This window comes from Mauremys mutica, chromosome 8 (assembly GCF_020497125.1).
Source record: "Mauremys mutica isolate MM-2020 ecotype Southern chromosome 8, ASM2049712v1, whole genome shotgun sequence".
NCBI classification, from domain to species: domain Eukaryota; kingdom Metazoa; phylum Chordata; order Testudines; family Geoemydidae; genus Mauremys; species Mauremys mutica.
In genome coordinates this window covers 95,558,926-95,573,231 of record NC_059079.1, presented here as the reverse complement: position 1 = coordinate 95,573,231, position 14,306 = coordinate 95,558,926, and the positions used below count along the sequence as shown (strand labels likewise).

Here is a 14,306-nt window from a genome sequence, read left to right as displayed (position 1 = left end):
CTTTTTGAACTGGCTTTTCTGGTCTGTGAATAATAAAATCCATTGTCTCTGACAGGAGAGATTATCCTCTTCTCTTCCGCCATTGCTGTCTGCCCTCCTCCCTCATGCTCCTTGATCACAGCTAGCATTTGGTAGTAGTGCTACCAGCATCTGCTGTCTAATGCTAGTAGGTCTTCTCCCATAAGAGCCTGAGTCCCACTGAGACCACATATGATGTCGTCCCAGTGAGGGAAAATGTTAGAGAAAGACAGGGAGGTAAATTGTATGGTGTGTATTGGGAGTATCGTTATTTTTTTTTTCAGGGGAGGGGGGGCTACCTAAAAGAGGGAATCTCACCTGACAAGTCAGTATTTCATGTCTTATATTATCTTTAGCAATTGTTCAGGTACAAAGGGGAGAAGTCTTAGATGCAGAAATGTTGTTGTTGTTGTCCTTAAGGAGTTTTTTCTTGAATGAAAAGATATTCTGTACCCTTGCAATGTGAGCTTTGTGATCTCTGCAAGCTGATAGCCCTTTCCCATAAAATCTTGTATAAGCTCATAACCTCAGGCTTGCTGTATGACTTTGATTGCATTAAACCTGACCTCCCGCCATTCCCTTTTCTCTCTTCACTTTTAGGAGGATGACTTTGTGGCACGGGATGATTTTGATGATACTGACCAGCTGAGGATAGGAAATGATGGCATCTTCATGCTAACATTCTTCAGTAAGTACCCAATAGAACCTTGAACTTTTCCTCAGTCCAGTCAAGAATACGTTAACCTTTTCATGTACGTGACGTAGAGCTGGAAAAACTAGATATGCCAGTATGAAATTCTGGGAAGGGAAGAATTTCCTTTCCTCCTCGAGAAATGATCTACCAGTCAGGCAGGTGTCAAACTCTTCAAGTTAGTCTAGGGTTTCATTACTAACAAACCCCATCCCCTTCTTTTTCTTCACTAAAGCACATCCCCCAATATCTGTTGCTCCCTATAAACCTCATTAATAACATGTTGTGAAGAGCTGTTCACCTCCACAAGGCAGTGACAAGAATGTGGAGATGCACCTCTTCATTCACTAAACCAACTCTTGCTTTATATATCTCCCATAATGCAAACCAAAATTTCTAGCTATAGGGTAATAGCAGTAGAGACTCCTGCCACTCCATAATGTACCACTAGAGCGTGCTCAAGTATGGTGAATGCTGTCTCGTCTTTCCTCTTCTTCCCCCCAGCTCCCTCCCTCCAAAAAACCCACAAAAACCTGAACTGATGATCAGGAGTTCCAAGGCTATTCATTCACATAGTATGCTGCCGACCATGCCATTGAGAGATCCTAAAACATCTCTGCTCTTTATGAAAACTAGTTATCTATTTGGAGATATATATATAATTTTTTAATTGATTTTTTTAGGGCAAACCCATACTCTGTTTGAACTCTTAAAAATTGAGTTTAGTTGGCAATGGATTAACATTAAAAATGAAGTCGCTCTCAGTATTTTAGGAAAGGGCTAGTAGTTGTCTCGGCGTTTGTATGTGAAGAGCATGAAAGCACTGGAAATGTAGTGTAGCTAAATTGTCATGAGGCATTCTCTTAGTCTGAGTTAAAAGGGGAGATGTAGAGTTTCGCAGCTCAGAATGCACAGAGGGTCAGATATTAAATCTAAGTTTGTCTGCTGTTCGTAAAGATTTGTGGGCAAACCCTGACTGAAGCCAACACTCATTTCACTTGCAACAACTTATGTGAAGTTTAAGTTGCCTCTGAACAAGAGTGGGCAGGTCAAAAGTCAGTATGTGGAAGTGGGGCTATTCCAATGACCCACATACAATGACTGCAGTGAAACACAAACAATGGAACATCCGTTAGTCTGCTGGCTCCTCGAGGAGCCATGTACTGCGGAAGATCTCAGCAGGGCTACACATGTGTCCAACACTGGAAAAACCTGTGATGTGTGGTGGAAGGACACAAGAAGAAGACAGCCTAAAAATATGAAGAGGCTCTTAATAGATGCATAGGTTCCAAGGCCAGAGAGGACCACTGTGAGCAGCTAGTCTGAACTCCTCTATAGCACATGCCATACAACTTCCCCAAAATAATTCCTAGAACAGATCTTTTAGCAAAACATCCAATATTGATTTTAAAATTGAGAGTCCAATTGTAAATTGTTCCAATAGTTAATTAATCTCAGTGTTAAATTTTTACACCTTATTTCTAGTCTGAATTTGTTTAGCTTCAGCTTCCAGCCATTTTAACCTATTGCTTTCCCTTTGCTTTCTCAGTGGCTTTCCTCTTCAACTGGATTGGATTTTTCTTGTCCTTCTGTCTGACCACTTCAGCTGCAGGACGATATGGGGCCATTTCGGGGTTTGGTCTGTCTCTCATTAAGTGGATCCTGATTGTCAGGGTAAGTTAGTGCGCAAAAAAAAAAAAAGGCACCCCAGACAAACATAAGGCCTTTGTGTATTTGCTACTTTACTTAATAAGTGGCTCATCTCAGTTCACAATTAAATAGCTTTTTTGCCTGGCAAAACTTGCACCTGCAAAAGCCTGAGTTATTGGGCGTTGTACTGTGCGCTAAGCAGGGTGTTTTGGAAGGAGAAGAATCCTGTCCTTTCCCACCCCACGAGCAGGGGTAGAGTGCATCTGTGGCTAGTGCCCCAACCCACATGAGTAGCTGCTGCCACTCCACACCCACTGTTGGCACCACTCAGTCTGACATTTCAGCTTCCACAAAGACCTCTGCTCTCTGACTTGTTCAGGGCGGTGTGGAGCGGACCTCCACAGCCTACAGGGGATATAAGGCCTCTCTGCATGGCTGCTCCCCTCAGGCAACTCACAGTAGGGCTAATGTGAGGCATAGAGGGCTTTGTGCTGACTCTTCATGCCAAGAGTGAAATTTGCCCTAAATCCTTCAGCAGTTCCTTTTTAAAGATTAGCCTGTTTGTTTCCTTGACCATCAGAAAAGTTCCTTGGGGACTGTTTTGATTCAGGTGTGATTTTTAATAACCCTTTCTGCTTGCTTTATTCTCATCTGAAACAGTAAACTTGCCTGCTGTGGCACATCTAGCAGTGTGCTTTGGGAAAGGGGGCTGTGATAGACTGGCTAGAGGTTGAAGAGAGCTGGTAACGTGACACTGCTCTGGGATGGTCCTTGTTAGTGTAATAAATAAGAATAACGTGCCAGAGGAGTGCTGCATTTTTATAAGTGTCTCTTTCTTATTAAGTAAAGCAGCTTGTGTAATATGTAGCTGTATGTTAAACAATAGTTGTTTAAAAGAGATACCCCCTACTCCAAGTGTTTTATTCTTGAAGTAAAAAAAAAATCCTTTTTGTGAAAATAAAGCAGGTCAAGAAAGCAAAGGCTTTTAATGGGGAAAGGAATGAAAAATTATAAAGCTATATCTTTGTGAAAATGTCAAACCAATTTCTGTCCAAGCAAACATGGCGTGTGTGCAGCCTGTGACTAGAAAAAATTGCAGGCAGATGCACAAGGGAAACCAATAAAAAAAATGGCTCTGAAGACCAAAAGCAAAGAGATTCAGAGTTAAGGCCATCACTTTATCCTTAATCCTTTTGTGCCAGGACTCAGATCCTGCAAATATGACATCTAGTGAGATAACTGTCTCCATTGTACAGTGCTTAGGTACTACAGGTGTCTCATACAGAAGACCTAAGTGCCATTTCCTAAGATAATAAGAAAATGAAGTGAGAGACTGGCAGCCTTAACTGCGAATTTGATTTCAACCTTAGTATCTAGTTTTTCTAATTTATCCTTCTTCTGATTTACACTTTAAAAAAAATGAAAAATCAAGTTAATAATCTACCACTGACAACATAATGAAATTGGATTCTATAATTATATCAGCACCAAGGGCACTTTTCATTTAACAGGAAGCAGTTTTCCTAGTAACAGATTTTCAAGTCTGAGGATTCCTCATACCCACAAGAACTTAACGTCAGCATCACTGCCGTTTTGTTACATCATCCAACCTTGAAGTGTAGCTATCAGGGGTTACTACTGCAAGCCTGGCCTTTCACTTCCAAAATTGGCAGAGGCTGTTAGGCAGCAGGTGGGTGAGGGAGAATGGGAAGAGCTGTCATTCATCAGTGTCTCCCTACTAGCTGATCTCAGGAGAGGTATTAGTGAGTGTTGAACTGTCTTGTATACACCTTGGTCACAGTGGAGCAGTTTTTAATAATTGGGATTTGTAACTTGTGCTTCTCTGACAGTAAGGGTATGTCTATGCTTATGGCGGTGTGTCGAGTACACATACCGCATGCCTCCCTAGCACAGGTATAAATTTAGCAGTGTAGATGGTGAGGCACTGCTTAGGCAAGAAGAGTAAAGATGCACCAGAACCTTAAGGTATATACCCTGTATGGCCCTCTACGCTCCCAAGAAATGCCTCCCTGTCTACACTGCTATTTTAAGCAGTGTAGTATCCCACTGCCAGAGCCTTTCACTGTCCCGTGTGGCTACACACTACAGTGTGGTTGCAGCCTGCTTTTCACTGTGGTTAGTGGATATACATATTCTACATGCTGCCTCCAGTAGAAGGCCATAGACAAGGCCATAGAGGCCGCAGTCTGGCTACTACTGTTATCAGTGGTAGCAAGATTGGGTCTAGAAAATATCAAGTGTTATAATTTCTGTTTCTTTTTTAGTTCTCAACTTATTTCCCTGGTTACTTTGATGGTCAGTACTGGCTCTGGTGGGTTTTCCTTGTATTAGGTAAGTCCTTATAACATTTGAAGTTATGCAAAAAGTGACTTTTAGAGACAAGTGTTGTATTCGTTACCAGATGTTTAAAGGTGTATGGCCAAAATGTTATCTTTTTAAAATGATTTTATTCTGGTAGTGAATGTCTTCTAGATTTGTGTGTGTATATTTAAATTCCTCTACTGTCATCAAAAAATTAAGGAGCAAAAGCATACACATCCTCTCACCAAAAAAGAGGTAAGAAAATCAGAGAGCAGCACTTCCTCACACTGACAGTAGCTGCTAGGAGTTGAATCACTGGACTATGGCACTGAGGTGATTAAAATGCAAGTAGACTGTGATTTGTTCTAAATCCTATACTGAGTCTCAGACACTCTTGGGACCATCATGAGGACTGGTGGGCCCTTTGGGAAATTAATTACCCAGAAAATATGTAGATCAACTTTGCTGCACCAAAACACCAGTTACCATGGGTACCAAGTAATACTTAACTTTGTAGTATTAATCTGTAATGCATGTCACTGTTCCAAATATGCCTCCTGGAGCTGTAGCCAGCTGATACTCAGCAAGTCTGTTCTTTGACTCTGTGGCTAATATTTAGCTGTAAATCTACCTATGTGGAAGAATATAAGTGATAGTACAGTGAAACTGGTACAAAAGACCACCTTTCTAAGGCAACTTGTTGCCTGAAAAGACCACCTCAAAGTCTCCCCAGACATATTCAGTACAATTCTGCTGCATCTTTTTGCAGTTGATTTTTGTTGGTTCCTAGAGTGTTGCCTATGACACATTTTTTACCTAATTGAAGAATCTTGGTATGTTCTGAGTTGCTTGTACTAGGTAAAGGAATTCTGCCATCAAGTGGTGACTTAATTTGTAGCACACAAAGGAGGTAAAATAATATTATTTAGTACTTAGATAGCATTTTCCATCTGATGCTCTCAAAAACTGGAAGGAGTATTGGTGAACTAAGCCTCCTGCAGTGAAAGGAGAAAAAATAATTGTAATAACATGAGAAGTGTGTAGTGTGGAACCAGAAACCTTATTGTTGTTTTTGTCATGTTGGGAAAATGAGTAATATTTTTAATATATATTTTCCCTTTAATCTTCTACTGAATTCTGCCTCAAAAGTAATTCAATTCAGAAATTTACTGGGTCTGTTCTTTCAGTGGTGCATAATGTAAATAAGAGAAATCTCTTGTATCACAGTTTTCAACTTTCCATTTCAACGACTTTGTTCTGGAGATTGATCCTGCAAACTCTGTACTCAAGCGAGAGAACCCATTAAAAGTGGTGTATTTGGGGACTGGGGCTTCTAATTTCTAATTTGTAATATTTTAATAAAATGTCTTTATTTTCTATAAGGTTAAGTATAGAAAAAAGTATCACAACTAAATATATATTAGTAATAATAATCTCTTTTCTATAACACTCTTAATCTAGAGATCTCAAATCATATGTATATATGTATATTATATATCTCTTAAACACACAAAATAAGTAGCAACATGACAGAGAATTAGGTTTCTGGTTCCACAATGCACACTTCTGATGTTACTACCATTATTTTTTCTCCTTTCACTGCAGGAGGCTTAGTTCATCAATACTTACACAGTTTTTGAGAGCATCAGACGGAAAGTGCTACCTCAGTACTAAAAAATATTTTTACCTCCTTTATGTGCAACAAATAAAGTTGCCACTAGATGGTGGAATTCCTTTACTTAGTACAGGGGTTCTCAAACTTCATTGCACTGTGACCCCCTTCTGACAAAAATTACTTCATGACCCAAGGAGTGGGGGCTGAAGACTGAGCCCACCCAAGCTCCACTGCCTGGGAGGGCGGGGACACACACACAAGACATAGCCTGAGCCCCACTGCTCCGGATCACTGGTCAAAGCTGAAGCTCAAGGGCTTCAGCCCCTAGTCAGGGGGCCTGCAACCTGAGCTGTGCTGTCCAGGGCCGAAACCCTCGGCCCTGGGCAGTGGGGCTCGAGCTTCAGCTCCGGGCCCCAGCAAGTCTAAGCCAGCCCTGGTGACCCCATTTAAAGGGGGTCGTGACCCACTTAGGGGTCCCGACCCACAGTTTGAGAATTGCTAACCTAGTACAAGCAACTCAGAACATGCCAAGATTCTTAAATTAGGTAAAATGTGTTGTAGGAAGCACTCCAGGAACCAGCAAAAATCAATTGTAAAAAGATTGCAGCAGAATTGTACTGAATATGTCAGAAAAAATGGTACCGGATCTTTAGTGACATAATCATAAATTTCCAAGAAACATGACTAAATTTCATAAAACTATTCCTCATTTATTTGAGTTACTACCTTTTCTAGATTGACTTGATCACTGAAGCATTCATTCTGATCAGCAATTTAGATTTCTTTAGCTGACTTCTAGATTTGTAGGACTAACTTCTTGGTGATTAAGTTTACCCTTAAAATAAACTTTCTTGTTGTTCATTAATATGGAAATCCAAAGCTTTAATATCGTAGTCCAGAAACAAGTCTATATTCAGTTAAATGCCACAAGTGCTAAGAATCAGAGGCCTTCTCTGTAAGATGTTCTGAGATGGACTGTCCTTTTCTAAGTAGAGAAGAAAACACTGGAAATTATATAGATTTTGTTTCTTAAGTGAACAAATGTTGTTGTTTTTTTCCCCCTTAGGCTTTCTGCTGTTTCTCAGAGGATTTATCAATTATGCAAAGGTTCGGAAGATGCCGGACACATTTTCCACTCTCCCCAGGACCAGAGTTCTCTTTATTTACTAAAGGTAAATAAACACTTTTGAGGGTTTTTTTGCTGTTTTTTGTTTTTGTTTTACTTTACTTGGCAATTTCTTTAGGCTGGGTCTGCTCTGCTATAATTTCACAGGCCGAAGCCAGTGGCTGAAATTTTATTTCCTGGGCTGCCAGCTACTGTACATACTTCTTAGTCCAGCTTCCCTATGACAGCACAGCAGGAGTTTAATTTGAAGTATCAAGTATCTGTTCCAGAATTTGATGAAGGGAATTTTAGATGCTTTAGATTCCAAGATTGCTTGGTACACTTGTGCACCCTGGAGGATGTGATTTTCAAGAACTAACCATGCGCTTGAAACGTGTGGCATACCTTCAACATGAGTTAAGGTCACAGACCAAGCCTGAGCAGAGGCATATAGCAATGTCTTTGGCTTATGTCCCAGAACCAGCACTTCATCTGGGTTTTCTGTATTACTCATTCTCTGCCAAGTTCTGGGAGAAACTCTGAAAGCCACTCCAACATGCCTTTAACTAATTGTAGTACCTGAATAATGTTAAGGTTTTTTGTTTTGTGTTTTTTTTTTTTTTTTAAATCTAAAATTCTCCCATTTTTGGCTGCACATTAACATGTCTTGTTCTTGTCCTTTGCTGAAATCTCAGTGGGACCTTGATGGAGGCTTAAGTAGTTCAACTTGTTTAGCACATTTCCTTCATACAATAGATAATGGCTAGCATTAACTTTCTTTCTCTTGAGGCAGAAAAAAATCCCTGTAAGTAAGAAGTTGCTTCACAGATGATGAGTGCTCCATGAAGCTAGTTTTCCCCAGGACAGAGCTGAAGCAGTTGTTGCCAGGGCAATAGTAGAAAAACAAAACTTTAAATCAGGTGTCATTAAGTTGTTTGGCCCTCAAAGCCAAGGCTTTGTTTTCCTGTTCCATTGTCTCTTCACTAGGCCAGGAACCACACACATTGCAAATGGTTCTGCTTTATTAAACTGAACCTGAAAACGCTATAAAAAGAAATTGCTATGTGATGGGTTGGTTGGTTGGGTTTTCCCCTGCTTAGGGTTTGTGGTAACCTCTGAACCCCTCTTAAATTCTCATTGTTACTGGTTGTACTGCCACGTATTTAATACTTGAATACTAAAGCTAATTCTGGTCCCAGCAGCTGGTATTCTGGTCTTCTTACATAAGAACATAAGAACGGACGTACCGGGTCAGACCAAAGGTCCATCTAGCCCAGTATCCTGTCTACCGACAGTGGCCAATGCCAGGTGCCCCAAAGGGAGTGAACCTAACAGGCAGTGATCAAGTGATCTCTCTCCTGCCATCCATCTCCATCCTCTGACAAACAGAGGCTAGGGACACCATTCCTTACCCATCCTGGCTAATAGCCATTTATGGACTTAACCACCATGAATTTATCCAGTTCTCTTTTAAACACTGTTATAGTCCTAGCCTTCACAACCTCCTCAGGTAAGGAGTTCCACAAGTTGACTGTGCGCTGTGTGAAAGAAGAACTTCCTTTTATTTGTTTTAAACCTGCTGCCTATTAATTTCATTTGGTGACCCCTAGTTCTTGTATTATGGGAATAAGTAAATAACTTTTCCTTATCCACTTTCTCCACATCACTCATGATTTTATATACCTCTATCATACCCCCCCTTAGTCTCCTCTTTTCCAAGCTGAAGAGTCCTAGCCTCTTTAATCTTTCCTCATATGGGACCCTCTCCAAACTTCTTCAAGTGACTTGACTCTTCATTTCTTATAGGAGTTGCTTGGTTCCTGGTAACATGGACCTTGAAGCCTATGTTTTGAAATGCAAGTAGTAATTTTTGTGCCTACATTTTTGGGTGCCCAACCTGACACACATTAAAGGGGCTTGTCTTTCAAAGTGTGGGTCCTCGGCACTTTCCGAATCAGGCCTCTTTAAGATGTCTCAAGTTGGGCATCCAGAAACACTAGGCACTATGAAAATTTAGGCCTTGATGTTTCTACATGCCCTAAACTTCACTCTGTTGGACTCTTCAGATAAACCTATAATGTGAAATATTGAGGAGAAGCATCTCAAAACACTTGTGGTATCACTATAACATACTTCCTCAAATCAGATTCCTCTTTTACTTTTTCTGGTGCCAGTGAAGGGAAGCTGCTATTTCACTACCTACCTTCTCACAATTTAAAAAACTTGATTATATATCTTAAAAATTATTTATTATGAAAGTTAGAGGATATTGGAGATTAACATTAAATTCATATATTTGGTTCTAGTATCTAAAACAAGCACTACATGGTGATGTTCTCATTCTCCTGATTCTTTAACGCAGACGTTTTGAGAAGGGTAGTCTTAACTTCATTCCATATTTGTATCTAGAAAGAAGGCATATATTTTAAGAACATCTATATTGCCATATATTAATTGTAGCTAGTCACCAAAAGTCTGGTTTGTTTCGCTAAGAAAGGAATTGAGATACATGTATACTAAAAGGAGATTCTATGGGATAGATGTTATGGAGGCTGAGAACAAGACCATAATTAATAGTGAAGATTAGGTATGTAAGTTAAAATTTTAATTGGCAGAACCAGATCTGAGTATTGCCTGCTCTTTACAAGGAGGGTGGGAATTTGATTCATGTGAGAGTGTTGTCTGTTGGAACTGTTCCTATGTACAGTAGCTTGTTTTCACTGTTTGTGTTTGGCTTATTTGTCTTTATAGCATAGAGAACGTAATTTAAAAAAAAATATATGAAGGGACGTAGAGTCCATATCAGAATGGTTATGACCTTTTACTCCTCTTTGACTGAGACATCTCATGTATAGCAAAACTTGTGCTTGCTGTGGAGAAGAGTCAAATTTATAAAGTTACCCATAAATATTATCTAATTATACTGGCTGTGCCAGAGCGGACGACTGTTGTGTAATCAACACAGACTATTCAATTCTGACAAGCATGTATATGCTATATATATACTGAAATGTGAGTTCTCTTTGACAGTCCTTTCAGATTCTTTGTCTTGTTCAAATTGAATATAATTATATGTGAGGTGTACATTTGACTACAGAGAAGACAAAAAGTTTTATTAAAGGATTTTGTGACCCTAAAATGTTCGATTTTCAGGCCTGTGTTAAACCACATCTGTTTTATTTATTTCAATTTAAAACAAACTATACAAAGAGCTGTAGGTGACCTGAACGTCTTATAACAGCATAATAATGATCATCCAGCAACAACAACAGAAATCCTATCTGGATATGCACAAACCACCAGCGAGTAAATCAAATCAACAAAAAAGTTCTTTCTCCCCTCTTCACTCTCCCCATAGCCCCAGGAACATACCCCCATCCTTCTCTAAAAATGCTGTTTTAAGGATGAAATAGAGGCTAATTTGTCCATAGCAATAATACCAAAGACTGACTTGTGTAAGTCAACTATTTGGACAGCATTGCATATGTCTAAAAAACATTATAGCACATATTTGATCAGTTCCCATGCAGCTGCTGTAGCTGCACATATCTCACTGGGGTTTCTACGTCTGCTGTGCCTCTATGGTCTGTGTAGGTGCTTTGTAGGAACAAAACACCAGCTCCTCCTGTTGCCCTTGTGTCGCTTTCTTCTCCTTCTGAGAGAGCTGAAGTAGACATCATTAAAATAAGACCTTTCACTTGTTTTCTTTTAAAAATGAATACGAGAATAAATAGCTGTGAAAAATGCTGACCACTGAAAAAATGAAAATATTACTTCTAATTAGCATTTGCTTGCTAGTACATTCCACCCACATCATAACACCATTGATGAGAGCCAGACATGCTGAGCTTAATAAAGAGGGGATATTATAAAAACACGATTTTTAGTAATATTGAAGGTGGACAGAATCACTACCTATGTATTGGGAACCTTGTGAAGAAGTTAGGGTTGCATTTTCTCTGTTTACTTTTCCTTAAAAAACAGTTCCAATTAGATCATTTAAATTTGGTGATGGAATCCAGCATGTCATAACTTTCTCCAAATACGCCTGTACTGATTGACCTTGCGAGGACAAGGAATGAGGAGAGGGTAAAAGATTCCAAAGCATGGCTCAGGCTTCCGGAAGAGGCCCAAGGATCATTGCTTGTGAGTGGCTTGTGAACTTGGAGTGGGGATTTTCTGAGGATACTGCTTTTAGTTAACTTGAATTACAAGCCAGTATGTATCACTTTTTAAAAAAAAATAAATGAACAGAGCTGTTCTTGGATAAAATCCCATCCACTGTGAGTGAGTGACAGAAGTGCACAGAACACTCTGGAACCTGTCACTGTTAGGACGGTGATTGTTGGTTTTAGTTTTCTGAGGAACTGGGGAGGGTGCTTTGTGCAAGCCAAAACTAGTTAACAGTAAAATGAACCTGGCTGAAAGCTTGGCATATGCTATTTAAATACTGTGTTCTAATGGGTCATGTTATCTATCACTGCTGGAAATCTTCCTGGTATATGACTGATGCAGTTGGCAGGGCAAATCAGTATCCAAGTAGAAGATATAAACTACACTGTAGGTGTACTAGTTTCATACTTTATCCTTGGTGCAAAAACATCCCAGTCAGAGTAATCAGGACAAAGAGTTTAGGAGGTTTGGCTTCTCCAATATCCCATATGTTTGCTAGCATGTAGCCATATTAGGGGCGCAAACAAATCAAACCAAACATGGGGTCAAAGTTTCCTCTGCCATTATTCAAATACAGGTTAACTCCAATCCCTTGAGTGACATTATTATGGATTTACACCAGCATAACCAAGAGCAGAATCTGGCCCATTGTCTTCCTTTTTCTGTTGCTTTATGTTCTAAAGGGGTTTGAACTCTGAAATTGTCAAATAGGCAGAAAACTACTGTGTAATTGTGCCATCGCTATAATCTTGTAACTGTGCTCAGATGCATGTCATATGTCTTCCGACATCCTGCACTCTTTGTGAACTACATCCTTCTCTTAACCAAAATAACAATCTAACTATAGTTTCAATATTCAATATCCTTCTCTGACAGATGTTTTCTGGCAAATGTCTTCCTGCGTTAATGAATTCTCCCTCAAGAAGTAACAGGACACCTGCAGGAAGTGAATCAAGACTGAACACAGAAGAAAAAATAATCACCTGCTTTAAAATAAATAAATAAAAGTACTGTTGATAAAGAGACGCATTTCTTTCTATTTGTTTCTAGGTGTAAAATTTTAATAGTTAATGCAGAATTCTGTAATCATTGAATCATTAGTGGGCTAATGTTTGAAAAAGCTATTGCAGTCAAGTCTGTGATGTACTAATAATGCCTTATATAGTATTTATAGTATAGCATGTGCTATGCCCCTTTAGCCAGTAGGGGGCAGTCTTGTTTTATTTCATTCTCCATCTTAAAAATGATTCTGGAATCCAATATTTTAGTGTAAAATATGTATAATGCTGGCTATTTTGAAGGGGTGTTCTCAAAAGTTTAGAAGACTGTTTTGTTATGACTACATTTTTGCACATATCTATCTGCTGTTAAATCTAAAACTGTGCTGTCTCTATACCTGGAAGTAAAATCAATAGATTCTTTAAGGCATAATTGGGGCGAAAGTATTATTTTGAAGGTGGCACCAGTATGTTTGTTTTTTTTATAGTCTCTTCTAAATCTTGCAGTATATTTTACTTTCATACTGCATACTTTTTGGACTATATAGGGATTTCCGCAATATATACTGGTAGTGTAAAGCTCAAAGATCATAATGCAACTTTGTATTAAAAAATTTTGACCTTGCAAAAGAGAGGTCATTTTTTTTTGTTGGCTTTGGGACTTTTGAGATGATCCCTAACATACCTGTAATTCTTGCTTTTATAATTTGTGTTAGCAAAAACTATGATGCATTATAAGTGTAGATTTAATGTGCACTTCCGTGCTTTCTGCCAAGTGGTAATTCACTTTGGAGTTTTACTATGTTAAAACTGTAAATATAGCAGAACATTAATAAATGTCACTTATGTAGCAATTTTTGCTGTAGATAAGTGTTTAATTTAGAAAATGAACTTTATTGGAATCTGGATATCAGCTGCCAATACCATCTATTTAATGTCTTGCAAACCAATGTGGTACAAATGGAACTTTATTTTCTGCTAGAAGAAAGTTTTCTACACATCTATTTCCTGAAATTCAAGGTCTTTCTCCCTTTATATAAACAGTTTGTCAAGTCCTTCAGGCAATGTCCAAATACTAGCTATCCTTCTGGCAGTTTCGAAACGAGTGGTTATATGAACAATTTTAAATTGTTTTTGTTAGTCTAGAATGTATAATTCTGTTTGTCAAATGATTTATTCATAGTCTTCGTGATTATACAGTTGTGACAAATGAGCAGTTGAACTTACAAAGATCTGTGCAGATTACACAGAGGCTTCTTTTTTAAATAGGAATAAGTGTACACATTTGCAGCAGGGAGAATTAAGTTTACCCGGCAAAGTAATATCTGCAGCATTAGAGAACTCTAATTCACATTTGCCCAAATTTGGTAGATTAGCCTCGTGTTTATTCTCTTGACATTTGAGCCTTATTTGGTCTTGTATATTCAGAGAACTGGAATATTTTGCATTCCTGTTTCCGTTCATTTGGTGGCCAAAGACTTGTCAGACGCCCATAGTGTTCAATTACTTGTTTAAGATATCGGTTCTAGTTTAAGGAATCATTAATTGGGGGGGATGTATAGGCATGTGGGGGGAATATTCTGTAAAAATGGGTGAATGGTTGGGCTTGAAGGATTTATTGTTGTTAAATGGAGTTCTACACTGGCTTCTCTAAATTCCAAGTTCAAATAATTATTTTGGGGTTAAGAAGCAAATCTTATGGCAGTTAAACCATTTTATACCACACAGGTGGTG

At 38.9% G+C, this 14,306-nt stretch overlaps 1 protein-coding gene across 3 annotated transcripts in view; it reads left to right on the top strand.

The window, feature by feature from the left end:
• The window catches only part of NDFIP1 (Nedd4 family interacting protein 1), a 134,165-nt gene extending 120,739 nt beyond the window's left edge, over positions 1-13,426 (top strand). For all 3 annotated transcript variants that reach the window (XM_045028682.1, XM_045028683.1, XM_045028681.1), the window contains exons 4-8: positions 619-706; positions 2,259-2,383; positions 4,645-4,711; positions 7,363-7,468; positions 12,451-13,426. In XM_045028682.1, the coding sequence (XP_044884617.1) occupies positions 619-706; positions 2,259-2,383; positions 4,645-4,711; positions 7,363-7,466 (384 nt within the window). In that variant the 3' untranslated portion in view covers positions 7,467-7,468; positions 12,451-13,426. The remainder of the gene's footprint in view (positions 1-618; positions 707-2,258; positions 2,384-4,644; positions 4,712-7,362; positions 7,469-12,450) is intronic.
• Positions 13,427-14,306: the final 880 nt, after the last annotated feature.